This window comes from Leucoraja erinacea, chromosome 25 (genome assembly GCF_028641065.1).
Source record: "Leucoraja erinacea ecotype New England chromosome 25, Leri_hhj_1, whole genome shotgun sequence".
Taxonomy (NCBI): domain Eukaryota; kingdom Metazoa; phylum Chordata; class Chondrichthyes; order Rajiformes; family Rajidae; genus Leucoraja; species Leucoraja erinaceus.
The window spans coordinates 19,314,104-19,328,251 of record NC_073401.1 but is presented as its reverse complement, the minus strand read 5'-3'; the positions used below and the strand labels follow the sequence as shown (position 1 = coordinate 19,328,251).

The following is a 14,148-nucleotide window of genomic DNA, read 5'->3' as shown; positions in this document are numbered from 1 at the left end:
TTCCTCTTTCTTGGTACTAGTTACCTTCTAATTATAAGTATCAATTTTTAAATGCAGACTACAGCGGAAGGAAAAGGTGCAGTCCATTGTCACGTCTAGCTTGTGACTTCAGCTCCATACTTCATACTGTAATCACATGCCATTCCTTTTCTCCAATGAATGTACAAGGTGGACGGGCTGCACCTTACGTGCTGGTTGTGTAAACTGGACTGTGGGGGGGGGGACAAGATCCAAAGAAGTAGTGAGGCAGTGGGAGGGCTAGAAGTCGACAGAGAAGTCAGTGACATCACGTTCAGTGCACAGGACGGGCAGGAGCACGGCAGGAGGAGAGGAAAGATTGTTGGATTAAATTGCATTGCTTTCATTGTTGGGGCCCAACAGGTATGGCGAATGAACTTCATCAAACATCAAAAGCCTGGAACATTGAGCTGCCAGTCATATCCCTCTTGCAACCATGCTTTTGTAATGGCCACAACATCGACCTAAAGCACTGGCCCGGGCTCTAAATTAATCTGCTTTCTCCAAAGTACTCCTTGCATAGAAATAAGTACACTTCAGCCCACCAGATCACCACATTGCTTCACCTCTTCCTGACTTTCTTTCCTTTGGGAATTACTGACCCAACTTCTACATTCCCATCACTCTCTATCCAATTTCTGACTCACTGCTCTGGTTCCCACTCCCCTGCCACTATAGTTCATACCCTCCTGAGTGATGCGCTGGTTGAGAGAAAGATACAGTATGTGGTTTATAACTCCCCCACCCCACCAACCCCCAGACAATCAAATCAGATAGGATTGAAAGCTATTGCAGGATAGATAAAATTAAGACCTTTATTTAAAAAAAAGAACTGCTCTAGAAGTGCAATGAGCATCTATACAAAAACAGATTAAGGCAAGACACCTGTGCACTGACTGTAGGGAATGGGCCTGCACATGAAAACATCTGATGAGCACAGTCTTAATACACAGTGTGAGGACCTGCATAAGTCTGCCACAAGGCCACTGTGGGGAATGTCTATTTTCTCTCAGAACTAGCACTTGCAATGGTTATCCACTTGTCATCATCTGAACCTGACTGTTGGCCAGTCTGGAAATGGGGCCGCACACGGCATCAGTTCACATTGGAGACAGGACCGAGCAGACGAGCGGCTCCCGGCACATAGAGCATACGGACGGGTACCAGATGCACGATCGGACTGAGCATGGGATCAGTTAGCAAGTTGGAGGCAAACTGAACATGAGACCAGTTACCAGACCGTCAATAACAGGATCAGTTACCAGGCCGGAGCTGTGTTTGCAAGACGCCTCATTCGCCTGTAAAGCAAGAAAACATTGCAAATAGTTAGGTAGAACTAGATACCCAGGTACATGGTCCAAATCTACAGGCCACACACATCTCCTTCCTATTCATTTTATACATTTACCCAATTTAAATGTGCAGGGAAAGGAGGGGGTCGGTGTAGACAGGTTAGGAAGATGTGCATTGTGTGTGGGTGAGGAGGGTGAGAGGGTTGATCACTGTTGGGCAGGGACGATGGGAGTGTGCATCGATTGTGAACGGCGAGCGAGCTGTATCATCACTACGTCCATGTGCTGGACAAGGGAACCTACCGGGTATTTCGGTCCTGATCACGAATCTTTTTCTCCATCTCCGCGTCTGTCAGTGTCTCCAGGAGAGGGCACCACTGGTCTGCATCACCTGTATTCCTGATGGCGATCTCCACCGTGGGCAGGGGATTCTCACTGCAGCACAAAAAAACAATGTCACTTTTACCTAATGGCAAGGGCTGCAATTAGGTAAATTGGCAGATCGAAAATTCATCCCAAGCATACAAGAAGGCCATTCAAAAGTCTATTTGCAGAGGATAAGATGCAGTCTCTTGTCCATTGGGAAAGGAAAGAAGAGGGAATGCCCGGATTGTAAGTGCTTTCCCGAGGCCCTGAAAGTCGAGGGGGGGTGGGGGTGGCAGGCTGGTTTGCGTGATGGACTGGGTTACTTCTACAATTCTTGAAACTCCAGCATGTTTCCCCATGGAGAAAGTCATGGCGGGGCGGAACTGCTAAGGAATTAAGGATATTAAATGTGTTTTGAAACATATCCACATTACGAAATTAATGGTAGTCATAAAGAGTATTAAGGTGGATAAATCTCTAGGTCCTGACCAAGTATATTATAGGACATGTGTGGGAATCTAGGGAAGAAAGTGCAGGAGTCCTGGCAGAGAAATTTGTATCATCTTCAGCCACATGTAAGAACATAGAACATAAAACAAACACAGAAACAGGTCCTTCGGCACGATATCTGTGCCAAACATAATGCCAAGAAATACTCTTCTCTGCCTGCACATGATCCATATACCTCCATTCCCTGCACATGTCTACGCCTATCCAAAAGCATCTTAAATGTCACTATTGTATCTGCCTCTACCACCACCCCTGGCAGCACGTCACCCTCAGTTGACCTGCACACCTCCTTTAAAAATAGCTCCTCTTACTAATGGTAGTCCTCTAGTATTTGATCTTTTCATCCTTGGAAAAAGGTTCTAACTGTCGACCATATCTATCCCTCTCAATATTATGTACCATCAGAATTCCACTCAATTTCCAGCATTCCAGAGAAAGCAATCCGAGCTGGTCCAACCTCCCCTTGTAGCTAATACCCTATAATCCAGGCACATTTAGATCAACCATTTCTGCACCCTTTCCCGTCTCCATATCCTTGTAATGGGTTAACTTGAACTGCACAAAATACTCTCAATGCAGCCTAACCAAAGTATTGCGTCATATTTCCTGACTCTCATAATGCCTTGACAAATGAAGGCAAGCTTATCACATGCTTTCTTTGGTATCAGTTTAGTTTAGATACGGCATGGAAACAGGCTCTATGGCCCACTAAGTCCATGTTGACCATTGATCACTCATTAGCAGTAGTTCTCTCTTCTCTCATTTTCTTATCCACCTCTTACACACTAGGGACCATTTAAAGGGCCAATTAACCTACAAACCTGCACGTCTTTGGGATGTGGGATGAAAACAGAGTACCCAGAGGAAACCCAGGCAATACCAGGGACTTCAATGAAGGTTCTGAGCCACATTTGTTGATAACAATAATCTGGGTGTTACAGTACACAATACAGATAAGAACAGAACACCTCAAAGGGCACTGATGATTCAGAGGGTAAAATAATGGCAGCTGAACTTCAGTGTGATGGATTGTTCAGGTCACTCATCTTGCATAAACATGAACAGGGAAGTTTAAGAGTCCGTGAACAAGTGCAAAATACAATTTAAATATATCAACCTTTGTCAGTGGAGAGCAGGCCTACCTGAAAGCATATGTGCGCTGATGCCAGCTCAGCTGGCCTCTGATGCTATAAGCGATGGTGGTGACAAACTCTCCTCCCAGACCCAACTCAGAGCACAGCTTCAGAGCAAACTTCTCGGGTGAATTCTCCCTCTCCGACATGTCCCACTCGAATTGATCCACCAGAGATATATTTCCAACATGGATGTTGAGCTGTACAAATGCAATAGTTCAGTTATTATCCAGATTCAATCAGTTCACGGCTTCAAGGAGTCTCATCCTGCAGACTGAGTGTGTATAACAACCCAGTGACCAGAACACAGGCTTCAAGTGGTGAGCAGCAATTCCAACCAAGTCTATGGTCTAGTCAACAACTAAACAGTCAAGAAGTCATAGACCATGGAAAAGGCCCTTCGGCCCATCTCGTCCCTGCCACCCAAGACCTACACCTGACCCATATCCCTCCAACAATTTCCTATCCATGTATCTGTCCAAATGTCCTTTAAATGTTGTTATTGTACCCATCTCAACTATTTTCTCTGGCAGCTCGCTCCATATATCCACTACCTTCTGTGTGAAAAAGTTGCCCCTCAGGTTCCTATTGTCGTACCCACTCACCTTCAACTGATGCCCGCTAGTTCTTGATTCCCTTTCCCCAGGAAAAACACTCTGTAATCACCTTATCTATTCCCCTCGTGATTTTATACACCTCCATAAGGACATAGTACATCATAGTACACAAGCATCGCCACGTTTTAGGCGTCATCCTGTACCTTTCAAGCCTGAAATTTAGAAATAAACATTAAGAGTCTTAACTTGGCTCTAAAGGCCTGTTGTCCTCACAGTGGCACTGGGTCAGAGTTGTGGGTGTCAGCTTGGCCAGAGGATTTGTTGATATACTCTATCGCTACCCCGCGTTCCGTGTCACTGTAGGCCACAGCTGTTCTGTGTGTTCAGCCACTTGGAGCAGAGCGCAATCTAATGGAACCCCAAGCTACGTCAGGGCCTCTAGCGGCCCAATGCAGCGACTCAACCACTCCGGAGTCTCCTCAACATCGGCCCATAAATGCGCTGACCTTCTTCTCCAGCTACCATCGCCCAGCCTCCATGCCCTGCGGGGCCTCTCACACCTTACCCAGAATACCCCCAAGAGCACGCGAAGTTATCCCCCAACATGTCTCTTTTATTCAGTTTTCTGACCTTAAAGCTATGCCTCTAGTCCTTGACATTTCCATCTTAGGAAAGGGATTCCGACTGCCTGCCTTAATTCCAGTAAGTGAAAGCATAGACTGGAACTTCGGTACTTCAGTCCATGCTGAGATAAACCTTGGAAGGGGTTGCAGCCTTCTTGCTCATGCAAGGAAACAGGCTTGCAAATAGATGGTGAAGGCAGCGTCTGGCACATGTGCCTTCATCATACAGAGCAACGAATAGAAAATTTGGAGTGTCATGTTGCAACTGTACAAGATATTGGTGACCCAGCACCAAAAGTACTGTGTGCACTTCTTATCGCCATATCATAGGTAGGATGTCATTATGTTGGACAGGGTGTAAAAAAGATTCACAAGGACACTTCCAAGACTAGCTAGCTTGAGTTATATGGAGGGGTTGGATAGGCTGGGTCTATTTTCCATGGAGTGAAGTAAGTGAACTTACAAAAGCTTATAAAATCATGGGGAACACAGTTATTGGCAATAGTTTGTTTTCTCGGGGTACGTAGTCTATAACTAGTGGCATAGATTTAAGATGAATGAGGAAAGATTTGAAAGGCACCAGTACAAGCTTTCCAAACAGAAAATGGTGGGTATATAAAATAAACTGCAAGTGCAAGTGCAAGTGGTAGAGGCAAGTACAATTATAAGATTCAGAAAACATTTGGGCAGGTGGTAGGATAGGAAAGATGAAGAAGGATATGGGCCAAATGCAGGCAAATGGGATTAGCACCGGAAGGCACTTTGGTCAGCATGAATGAGCTAGGATTAAGGGCTTGTTTGCATGCTGCACAACTCAAATCCTGGCAATCTTCACTTGCTGTTTAGTGTTGACATTCAGCTCCCAAAGAGCTTTGAAACACGACATGGAATTTCATTAATTGGACATTTTCCAAAGCCTGGAGAATTGAGCTGCGCACATCACTCCATGCATGGTGGCATAATGATTCAGAAACACTCACGCACCTTAATGATCACTCTCTGATCAGACTGATCGTCCAGTAAACTATCCGTCGGATAGGAATCAATCTGTTGGCGAATCGCTGAAGCAATGGCAGGGACAAAGGTCAAAGGATTCAAATCCAGGTCATCACACAAAATCTCAGCAAACATCTCTGGGGTCATTAACTTTTCTGCAAAGGAGACAAGCAGGTGGTTGTGAACAGGAAACCCATAACCCAAAACTTACTACTAATACTTCATAAATAATCAGGCAATTTGCTCCTTCAGTTCACCCTCACTTCTGGCTCTGCCATTGCTCTCAGGCAAGCAACAAAATCCCTGCAGCTTTATTCAGGAGAACAATGGAACTTTCACTGTGGCGATTTTAATCTGTAATTCAACATCATCGAGTAATTCAGAATGGAAAAAGACCCTTCAACTCAATTTGTCAATGTGGACAAAGATGCTCCTTCTACAACTATTTCCACCTACATGCATTTGGCTTGTATCCCTCTAAATCTTTCCTTTCCATGTACCTGCCCAAATGTCTTTTAAATGTTGTTATAATACCTGCCTCAACTACCTCCTTTGGCAGCTCATTCCATATATGCACCATCCTCTGTGCGAAAGGGTTGTTCCTCAGGTTCTTATTAAATTGCCATATTCCAAATGCAGTCTCACCGACATCTTACACAACTGTCGCTTAACATCCCAATTTCTACTACTACATACAATAATTGATGAAGGCCAATGTATCAAAAGCCTTTCATGACCACTTTACCTGTGACGCCACTTCCAAGGAACTCCTAGATCCCTCTGCTCTGCAATACTCCCGACAGCCCTGTCATTCACTGTGAAGGTCCTGCCCTAGTTTGACCTCCCACCTCGTACTTATCTGCTTTAAACTCCATTAACCATTCCTCAGCATATTTGTCCAACTGATCAAGATTCTGCTGTAATTTTTGATAACCATCTTTGCTATGCCTCAAATAGTTAAAGGATATGTGTGCTGACAGGCACACCACTAGTCAGAGATCTTCAGTCCAAAAAACAACCCTCCTCCATCACCCTCTTCTTTCTTCCATGAACTCAATCGGCTTGCTCTCCCTGGATCGCGTGCAATCTAACCATCTAGAGCCGAGGGCTCCATTAGATTGGGTGCCCCTCCAAGTAGTTGTGCATGCCAGACACGTGTGTCGTGCAGTGGGATGGAATGGTGGAGCAGTGTTAGAGGACCTTGACAAATCATCTGGCCAAACTGACCCATGCAATATCCAACCCAGTGCCACCGTCAGGACAACAGGGCGGGACAGTACCACAGCTGTAGAGTTTCTGCCTCAGTGTCAGAGACGGGTTCGATTCAGACTGTGGGAGAGGTTGTGGAGACAGAGGCCGACACCGAAGACCTGTGACTAATGGTGTGACTCCGAGTTCAGTACTGGCCCCATTGCTGTTTGTGCTTTCTAAATATTTGGATGAGAATATACATGGCACGATTAGTAAGTTTACAGATGACACTAAAGTTCAACTAGTAGTTGCTGCCTCACAGCACGGATCTCCGGACACTCCCTGTTTGAACTGTTGCCGTCAGGCAGACGGTACAGATCTACAAGGACAAGGACAAACAGACTCAAAAACAGTTTTTACCCCACTGCTATAAAGGCACTAAATGTAGCCGCCAAGGAACGCAGGGGCGATACAGACTAAGGGACTGTGGTAACTGTGAAATCGACAGAAGGATGGAGGGTTGGGTGTGCATGCGTGCTGTGTTCGTGATATTTATTTAGTTGTTTATCTTTATTATTTTACCGTGTATGTTTCGTTAGCTTTTAGAAATGTTTGAATGCTGCACTGACTGGCTGACATTTTAAATTTCGTTGTACATGGTCCATGTTACAATGACAATAAAGAAACTATTCTATTCTATCTTGGTTCAATCCTGAGTTCAGGGTCTGCCTGTACGAAGTTAGTATGTTGTCCCTGTGGCCTCATAGGTTTTCCCTGGGTGATCCACTTTCCTCCCACATTCTAATAATGTGCAAGTTTATACGTTAATTGGCCTCTGTAAATAGTCCCTAGTGTGTATGATAGAAATTAGACTACAGGTGCTCATGGTCAGCACGAACACGGTAGGCTGAAGGGCCTGTTTCCATGCTGCATCTCTAAATTAAACTAAGCTATTTACGATACCACCCACTTTAGTGTCATCTGTAAACTTACTAATCGTGCCATGTATATTCTCATCCAAATATTTAGAAAGTGCCAAACAGCAATGGGGCCAGTACTGATCTCGGAGTCACACCATTAATCACAGGTCTTCAGCCTGAGAAACAACCTCCCTCCATTACCCTCTGCTTCTCAAGAAACTGAATCTCTATCTCACTTGGAAGGGCTGCTGGGGTCACTGGATGCAGGTGAAGGAGAAGGTACAGGGACAGTATCTTGAGAGGCGCTAGGTTGGGTGTGAATACGAGGAAATCAAGGAGTTGCGAGAGTGTGGTCTCTACGGAAAGCTGAAAGGGATGGGAAGATGTGACTGGTGGTGGGATCATGTTTGAAGGTGGCAGAAATGTCAGAGAATGATACGTTGCATGTGGAAACTGCTGGGCGAAAGGTGATTACCAGGGACTATCCTTGTTTCGCCTGCGGGAGGGGTAGTATGAATAGAACTGCAGGAAACAGGTGACATGAGGGCTCCATCCACAACAGCATGGGGAATCCATGTTTAAATGAAGAGTGGAAAGCCTCATCTTGGGAGCAGGAGTGATGGAGGAAGTCGTGTTACAGAGGTTTTAGATAGGCACACAAACATGCAGGGAATGGTGAGATGTGGATCATGCACTGGCAGAAGGGATTAGGTTGATTTGGCATCATGTTTGGCACAAAGAGTCATAGTGCTACACAGCAAGAAGCAGACTCAAACTCAACTCACTCATGCCAACCAAATTACCAGAAGAAGCTAGTCGTAAAAAGGACACAATGTGCTGGAGTAACTCAGCAGGTCAGGCAGCATCTCTGGAGAACATGTGTAGGTGATTTTTCGGGTCGAGACCCTCCTTCCGATCCTTGCCCTGTACCTGTCCCATCTCCCTCCAAACCTTTTCTATCCATATACCTGTCCAAGTTCTTTCTACCTCTACCAGTTCTTTGGCAGCTCACCATACACCCATACACCATACACCCATCACCCTCTTTGTAAAAAAGTTGCCTTTCACATTTATTTTAAATCTTTTCCTTCTCACCTTACATCTATTCCCTCTAGTTTGAGATGCCCCTGTTCCCAAAATGCTCTTCGACTGAAACATCAGATACTTCACCAGGCCCTTTCCTCAAGACAAGGTCCAGTATGATCTCCTCGAATTTGACTATCCACATTCTGTTTCAGGAAACCCACATTGGGTTCATGACTGGCTTACTCAAAGAACACAGATTTCCATTTGGGAGAGTGGAAAGGAAAGTTAAAATTACATGCAACCTGAGGTTCGAGAGTGCTGTAGTGGACAGAACACAGAACAAAGGTGCTCTGGAAAATAGTCTGGTCTCTGCTTTTATTAATATCAAATTAACTGCCCAACATTTATTGAGTTAATATCTGCTTCCATTTTTAAACAACAAGAATACATTAGATTTTCAATTCAGGGGCAAGGAGGACTGAAAGGATTGGTGGGATATATTAATCCAGGCCAAGCAATCTTTTTAGTTTAGTTTAGTTTTTTTAGTTTAGAGATACAGCATGGAAACAGGCCCTTCGGCCTACCGGGTCCGGGCCGACCAGCGATCCACTCACATTAACACTATCCTACACCCACGAGGGGCAATTTTTACATTGACCAAGCCAATTAACCTACAAACCTGTACGTCTTTGGAATGCGGGAGGAAACCGAAGATCTCGGAGAAAACCCACGCAGGTCACGGGGAGAACGTAGAAACTCCGCACAGACAGTACCCGTAGTCAGCATTGAACCCGGGTCTCCGGCGCTGCATTTGCTGTAACCGTGACCGCCCCATTCAAATCTGTATTCCAAGAAGCTCAAACCCTATAATACTTCCTTTTTCACTTTGATTATCTTGTCCAATATTTCACTCTCTTCCCACAGTGGCAGCATTTTGTGAAGACAGCAACACATATCATCCGCATCTCACCCTTGCCATCTGTACACACTTCATAACCATAACAAAACAGGAACAAGTTGAAGCAGAGCTGAAAGCTGTGCAGCACATAGACATTTCTACACATATTGTTCAAACGTTTTACTATACACAAATGAAATCGATCTGAGATGGCAATGATAAGAAAGGGGAATGAAAGAATGTGAACACGGAGAAAGCAAGTGGAACGGCTATGTAGTGTATAAAGGCACAAAGCTCCAAAGAATGCACACACACACACACTGGGGAAAGTCAACTTCAATCCACTCAAAATAAGTTTTGTGCAATTTCCCATTAGTCGTAGTCATATAGCATAGAAACCAAGACACCATGCTGACCAAGATAGCATATATAAGCTAGTCCCATTTGCCCACGATTGGCCCATATCCCTCTGTGTCTTTCCTGTCCATGTACTCGATCTGTATTGGCCTCTACTCCTTTTCTGTACCAGTTCCTCATAATCCTCAAATCTTCAATCTTTCACATTTTTAAATGCTGTCAAGAAAGATGGGCACTGCTATCTAACTGAATCACCATAGTTTTCTGAGCAACTGATTTTACATCCAATATGAGAGTTACAATTGCAAATTATCAAGTAACGCATTTTGCGGAATTTTCTCTCAGAAAAAATAAATCCAATATCGTGTAGATAGGCTGAAAGGATGAAAATTGACATAATCACAAATTTTAAAAGATAATTAGATTAGTACACAGGAATAATTTGCACAGTTCTAGGGAAACTGCAGGAAAATTGGACAATGCATAGGTCTTTAAAAATGAGTTGGCACATGCAGGTGGATCGAAGGGCTTGTCGTTGGAGCATTCATGGAGAGAAATATTGATATTTTAGACACAAGGGATTGCAGATGTTGCAATCTTGAGAAAAGGGGCTTGACAGGGTAGAGGTTGAAATATTTTTTTACTCATGGGAGGATCAGAAACAGGGACATCGCTACAAAATAAGAGGTTGGTTATGCAAAACTGAGTTGTGTAGAGGGTAGTGAATCCCAGGAATTTTCTGTCTCTGAAGTCAGATCGTTGGATGCATTTAAAGTGGAAACTGATAAAAATTTGAAAGGTTGAGGATTATGAAGAACAGGTACAGAAAAGGAGTGGAGGCCAATGTTGTTCAGCCACGATCATATTGAATGGGGGGAGGGGGGGGGCAGGGTTGAGGGGTCAAGTAGCCTATTTCTGCTGCTGCTCCTATTCTCCTGTGTTCATGTGATACAGATAAAAAGATGGCTTAGATATCCGAGTGGGTTTGAAGGTTAATAAATCCCAATACCTGATGAGATGTATCGTAGAGGCATGGGGGGGGGGGGGGGGGGGGACTGGTGCTTTAAAAAATCTTCACTGGGCACAAGTCAGGAGCCAGGTGACTAGAGAGTTGCAAACTCAGTCTCTATATTCAAGAATGGCAAGCAGGATGCCATCAAAGGCAACACGGTGGTGCAGAGGTTGATTTGCTGCCTTACAATGTGCAATCCTGGCTACAGGTGCTGTCTGTTCGGAGTTTGTACATTCTCCCCGTGACCTATGTGGGTTTTCCCTGGAAGCTCCAAACTCCCACACTCCAAACACGTACAGGCTTGAAGGCTAATTGATGTGGTCAAATTGTAAATTGTCCCTAGTGTGTGTAGGATAGTGGTAGTGTGCGGGGATCACTGGTCAGCGTGGATTCGGTGGGCCAAAGGGCCTGTTTTGTGCTGTATCTCTAATCTAAACTAAACTAGTTATTAGATAGATATCAGCAAGTCTACTATCAAGGGTAGGTAAATTAATGGTAATACAGTTAATGGTAATACAGTGCCCTCCACAATGTTTGGCACTGTAATTCTGAGGGACAGGATTAATGTACATTCAGAAATGTAGGGATTAATCAAAAATAATAGCATGACTTTGTTAGAGGGAGATTCTGTCTTAAAGTTTGATTGAATTTTTCAATGGTAAAAAAATGTAATGAAGAAGCACTTGCAGTTAATGAGTCATGTGGATTGCACCAAGGCCTTTGACAAAGGAACTGGTAACTGGTCCAAAAGGTTGACAAACCTGATCAAATCTGGCTTGTAATAGGAGGGGGAGGGTGATGGTGAAAGGCTGTTCTGTGATTGTTAGCCTGTGACCTTCAATATGTGCTTCAGTGCTTGTAATATACATTTATGATTTGACTGAATACAAGAGGTATAATTAGTAAGTCTGTAAATGACACATAATTTAGTGGTGATGAAAAAGAGAAAGTTAATCGCATAACATAGCATGATAATGGCGAGTTGGTAAACTAGGCGGAGCAAGTACAGATGGGATTTAATCCTGACAAGTATGAGATGATGCATGTTGGGACTAAAATGGGTGGGGCTTTCACATACAACGGTGGGACTCGATGGAGTATGGACAAATACAAGGACTCCTGTGTAGATGTCGCAGGGCTTCTTAAGTGCCAACACAGGTAGATAAAATGGTGAAGGTGCCTTGCAGGACTACTGCTTTCATTAGCAAGGGCACATAAAATAAGAGCAGAATGTTATGGTACAGTTTTATAAAGCATATAAAAGCAAACATGCAGGTGCAGTAAATAGTTAAGACAGAAAATGATGTGATGGTGTTCACTGAAAGACATTTTGAGCACCGAACAAGGATGTCTTGCTGCCATTGCATGATGTAAGACCACACCTGGAGAATTGTGCACAGTTTTGGTCTCCTTCCCCAGTGAAGAACACTTGCCGTACAGGAGTGCAGCAATGATTTGCCAGACGTATTCCTGGGAAGGCAGAACTAGATTCATAATTATACAGTGCAGAAACAAGTCCTTTAGCCCAATTCGCTCATGCCGACCAAGATGTCTAACTAAGATATTTCCATTTCCATATTACTGCATTTGGTCACTAAATCACCAATTTTGCAATCATCTGCAAAACTACTAACAAAGTTAACTACATTGTCATCCAAATCGTTAATCCAGATTACCTTCCAGACCTTACTATGGTGCATATAGATAACATACAATTTCCTGCCCGCAAACATCCTCTTGGTGCCATCTTCAATAAACTGTCAAATTTGTGAGACACATAAACTGTGCTCCAAGCTATGCTGACTATCCTTAATCAGTCCATTCCCAACCTAATGCTGGTAGATCCAGTCCCTAAGAAACCCCTCCAACAACTTTCCCACCACTGATAGTCTGGCTTGTTCTTGCTATGCTTATTATTATTATTCTTATTGTTCTTGCTATCCTTATTATATAATGGTACAACATTAGCCATATTCCAATATTCATAAGGATGATGCTAGGGTCTGCAATTTCTTCCCTAGAGTCAACAAGGTCTGAGGATGTACTTGATTAGGCCCTGGGATTTAACCACTTAATGTGCTTTAAAACCATAAATACATCCTCTTTGCTAATTCGTACATGATCTACGACATCACGATTCAGATGTCTCAATTCCTTAGCTTCTGTGATCTTCATCTCAGTTAAAAAAGATGGACATATTTCTTTAACATCTCCCCCATTTCTTGTGCCTCTACATAAAGACGGTCAAACTGATGTTTACAGCGACTTATTCTTTCCCTGGCCACTCTTTTACCTGTAATGTAAAATCTCTCAGGGCTTTCCTTTATCTTGCCTGCCAGATCCATATCATGTCTTCTTTTTGTCCAAATGATTCCATTCTTCAGTTACTCCTACTTGCCAGCCATCCACTTTCCTGCAGACTCTCCCAATCGACCTTTGCACATTCCCACCTAATGCCCAGGAATTCCTTCTCTTGCTTGTCACAATATCCAGTCTGACCCAAAGGATTTATCCAGAGATATGCACTTTAATAATGCCAACACTTCCTCTATCGTAATGTCAATATGCTTCAGTATATCACTCTTCTCCCAACTCAATAGCTTCCATGGCCATCTCAACACTAATTACAGATACAAACTATATACAAGTAAAACTAGACTGTCATCTCCCATTGGTCCATACATGGACAATCACACAACTCCTTAAGGGGGCCGACTGCCTCATTAGTTACCATTTTGCTTTTAAAATGAGTACATTTTTCACACAGGACCGTACGGAACGAGCTGCCGGAGGAGGTTGTTGAGACGGGTAGTATCGCAACGTTTAAGAAACATTCGGACAGGTGCACGGATAGGACAGGTTAAGAGAGATATGGGTCAATGCAGGCAGGTGGGACCAGTGTAGATGGGACTTGTGGTCGGTGTGGGCAAGTTGGTTCGAACAACCTGTTTCCACACTGTATGACTGTATTAAACTAACCCATTCTGTCACATGGTCTACATCCATCCATTCATGTTGATGCCTGTTCATTTGCCTATCTTAATGTTCCTTAAATGTTATTATCGTATCTGTTTTCACCACCCACCCTGGCAGTGCGTTACAGTTATTATTTGAACATAAATAAAACTTGCCCCACACATCTCCTTTAAACCTTAAATCTATGCCCTCTAGTATATGACACTTCCACCCCAAGAAAAAGGTTCTGAATGGCTACCCTATCTATGCTTCTCATAATTTTATACAAAATTT

The 14,148-nt window shown here is 43.7% G+C and overlaps 1 protein-coding gene across 5 annotated transcripts in view; it reads right to left on the bottom strand.

Annotated features, from left to right (window-relative positions):
* Positions 1 to 815: 815 nt before the first annotated feature.
* The window catches only part of LOC129709487 (SWI/SNF-related matrix-associated actin-dependent regulator of chromatin subfamily B member 1-A), a 59,452-nt gene continuing 46,119 nt past the window's right edge, over positions 816 to 14,148 (bottom strand). For 3 of the 5 annotated variants that reach the window (XM_055655911.1, XM_055655912.1, XM_055655913.1), the window contains exons 7-11: positions 12,282 to 12,383; positions 5,484 to 5,650; positions 3,329 to 3,519; positions 1,614 to 1,745; positions 816 to 1,316 (exon numbers count right to left, since the gene is read on the bottom strand). In XM_055655911.1, the coding sequence (XP_055511886.1) occupies positions 1,277 to 1,316; positions 1,614 to 1,745; positions 3,329 to 3,519; positions 5,484 to 5,650; positions 12,282 to 12,383 (632 nt within the window). In that variant the 3' untranslated portion in view covers positions 816 to 1,276. The remainder of the gene's footprint in view (positions 1,317 to 1,613; positions 1,746 to 3,328; positions 3,520 to 5,483; positions 5,651 to 12,281; positions 12,384 to 14,148) is intronic. The other 2 variants (XM_055655914.1, XM_055655915.1) reach the window with 1 other exon arrangement.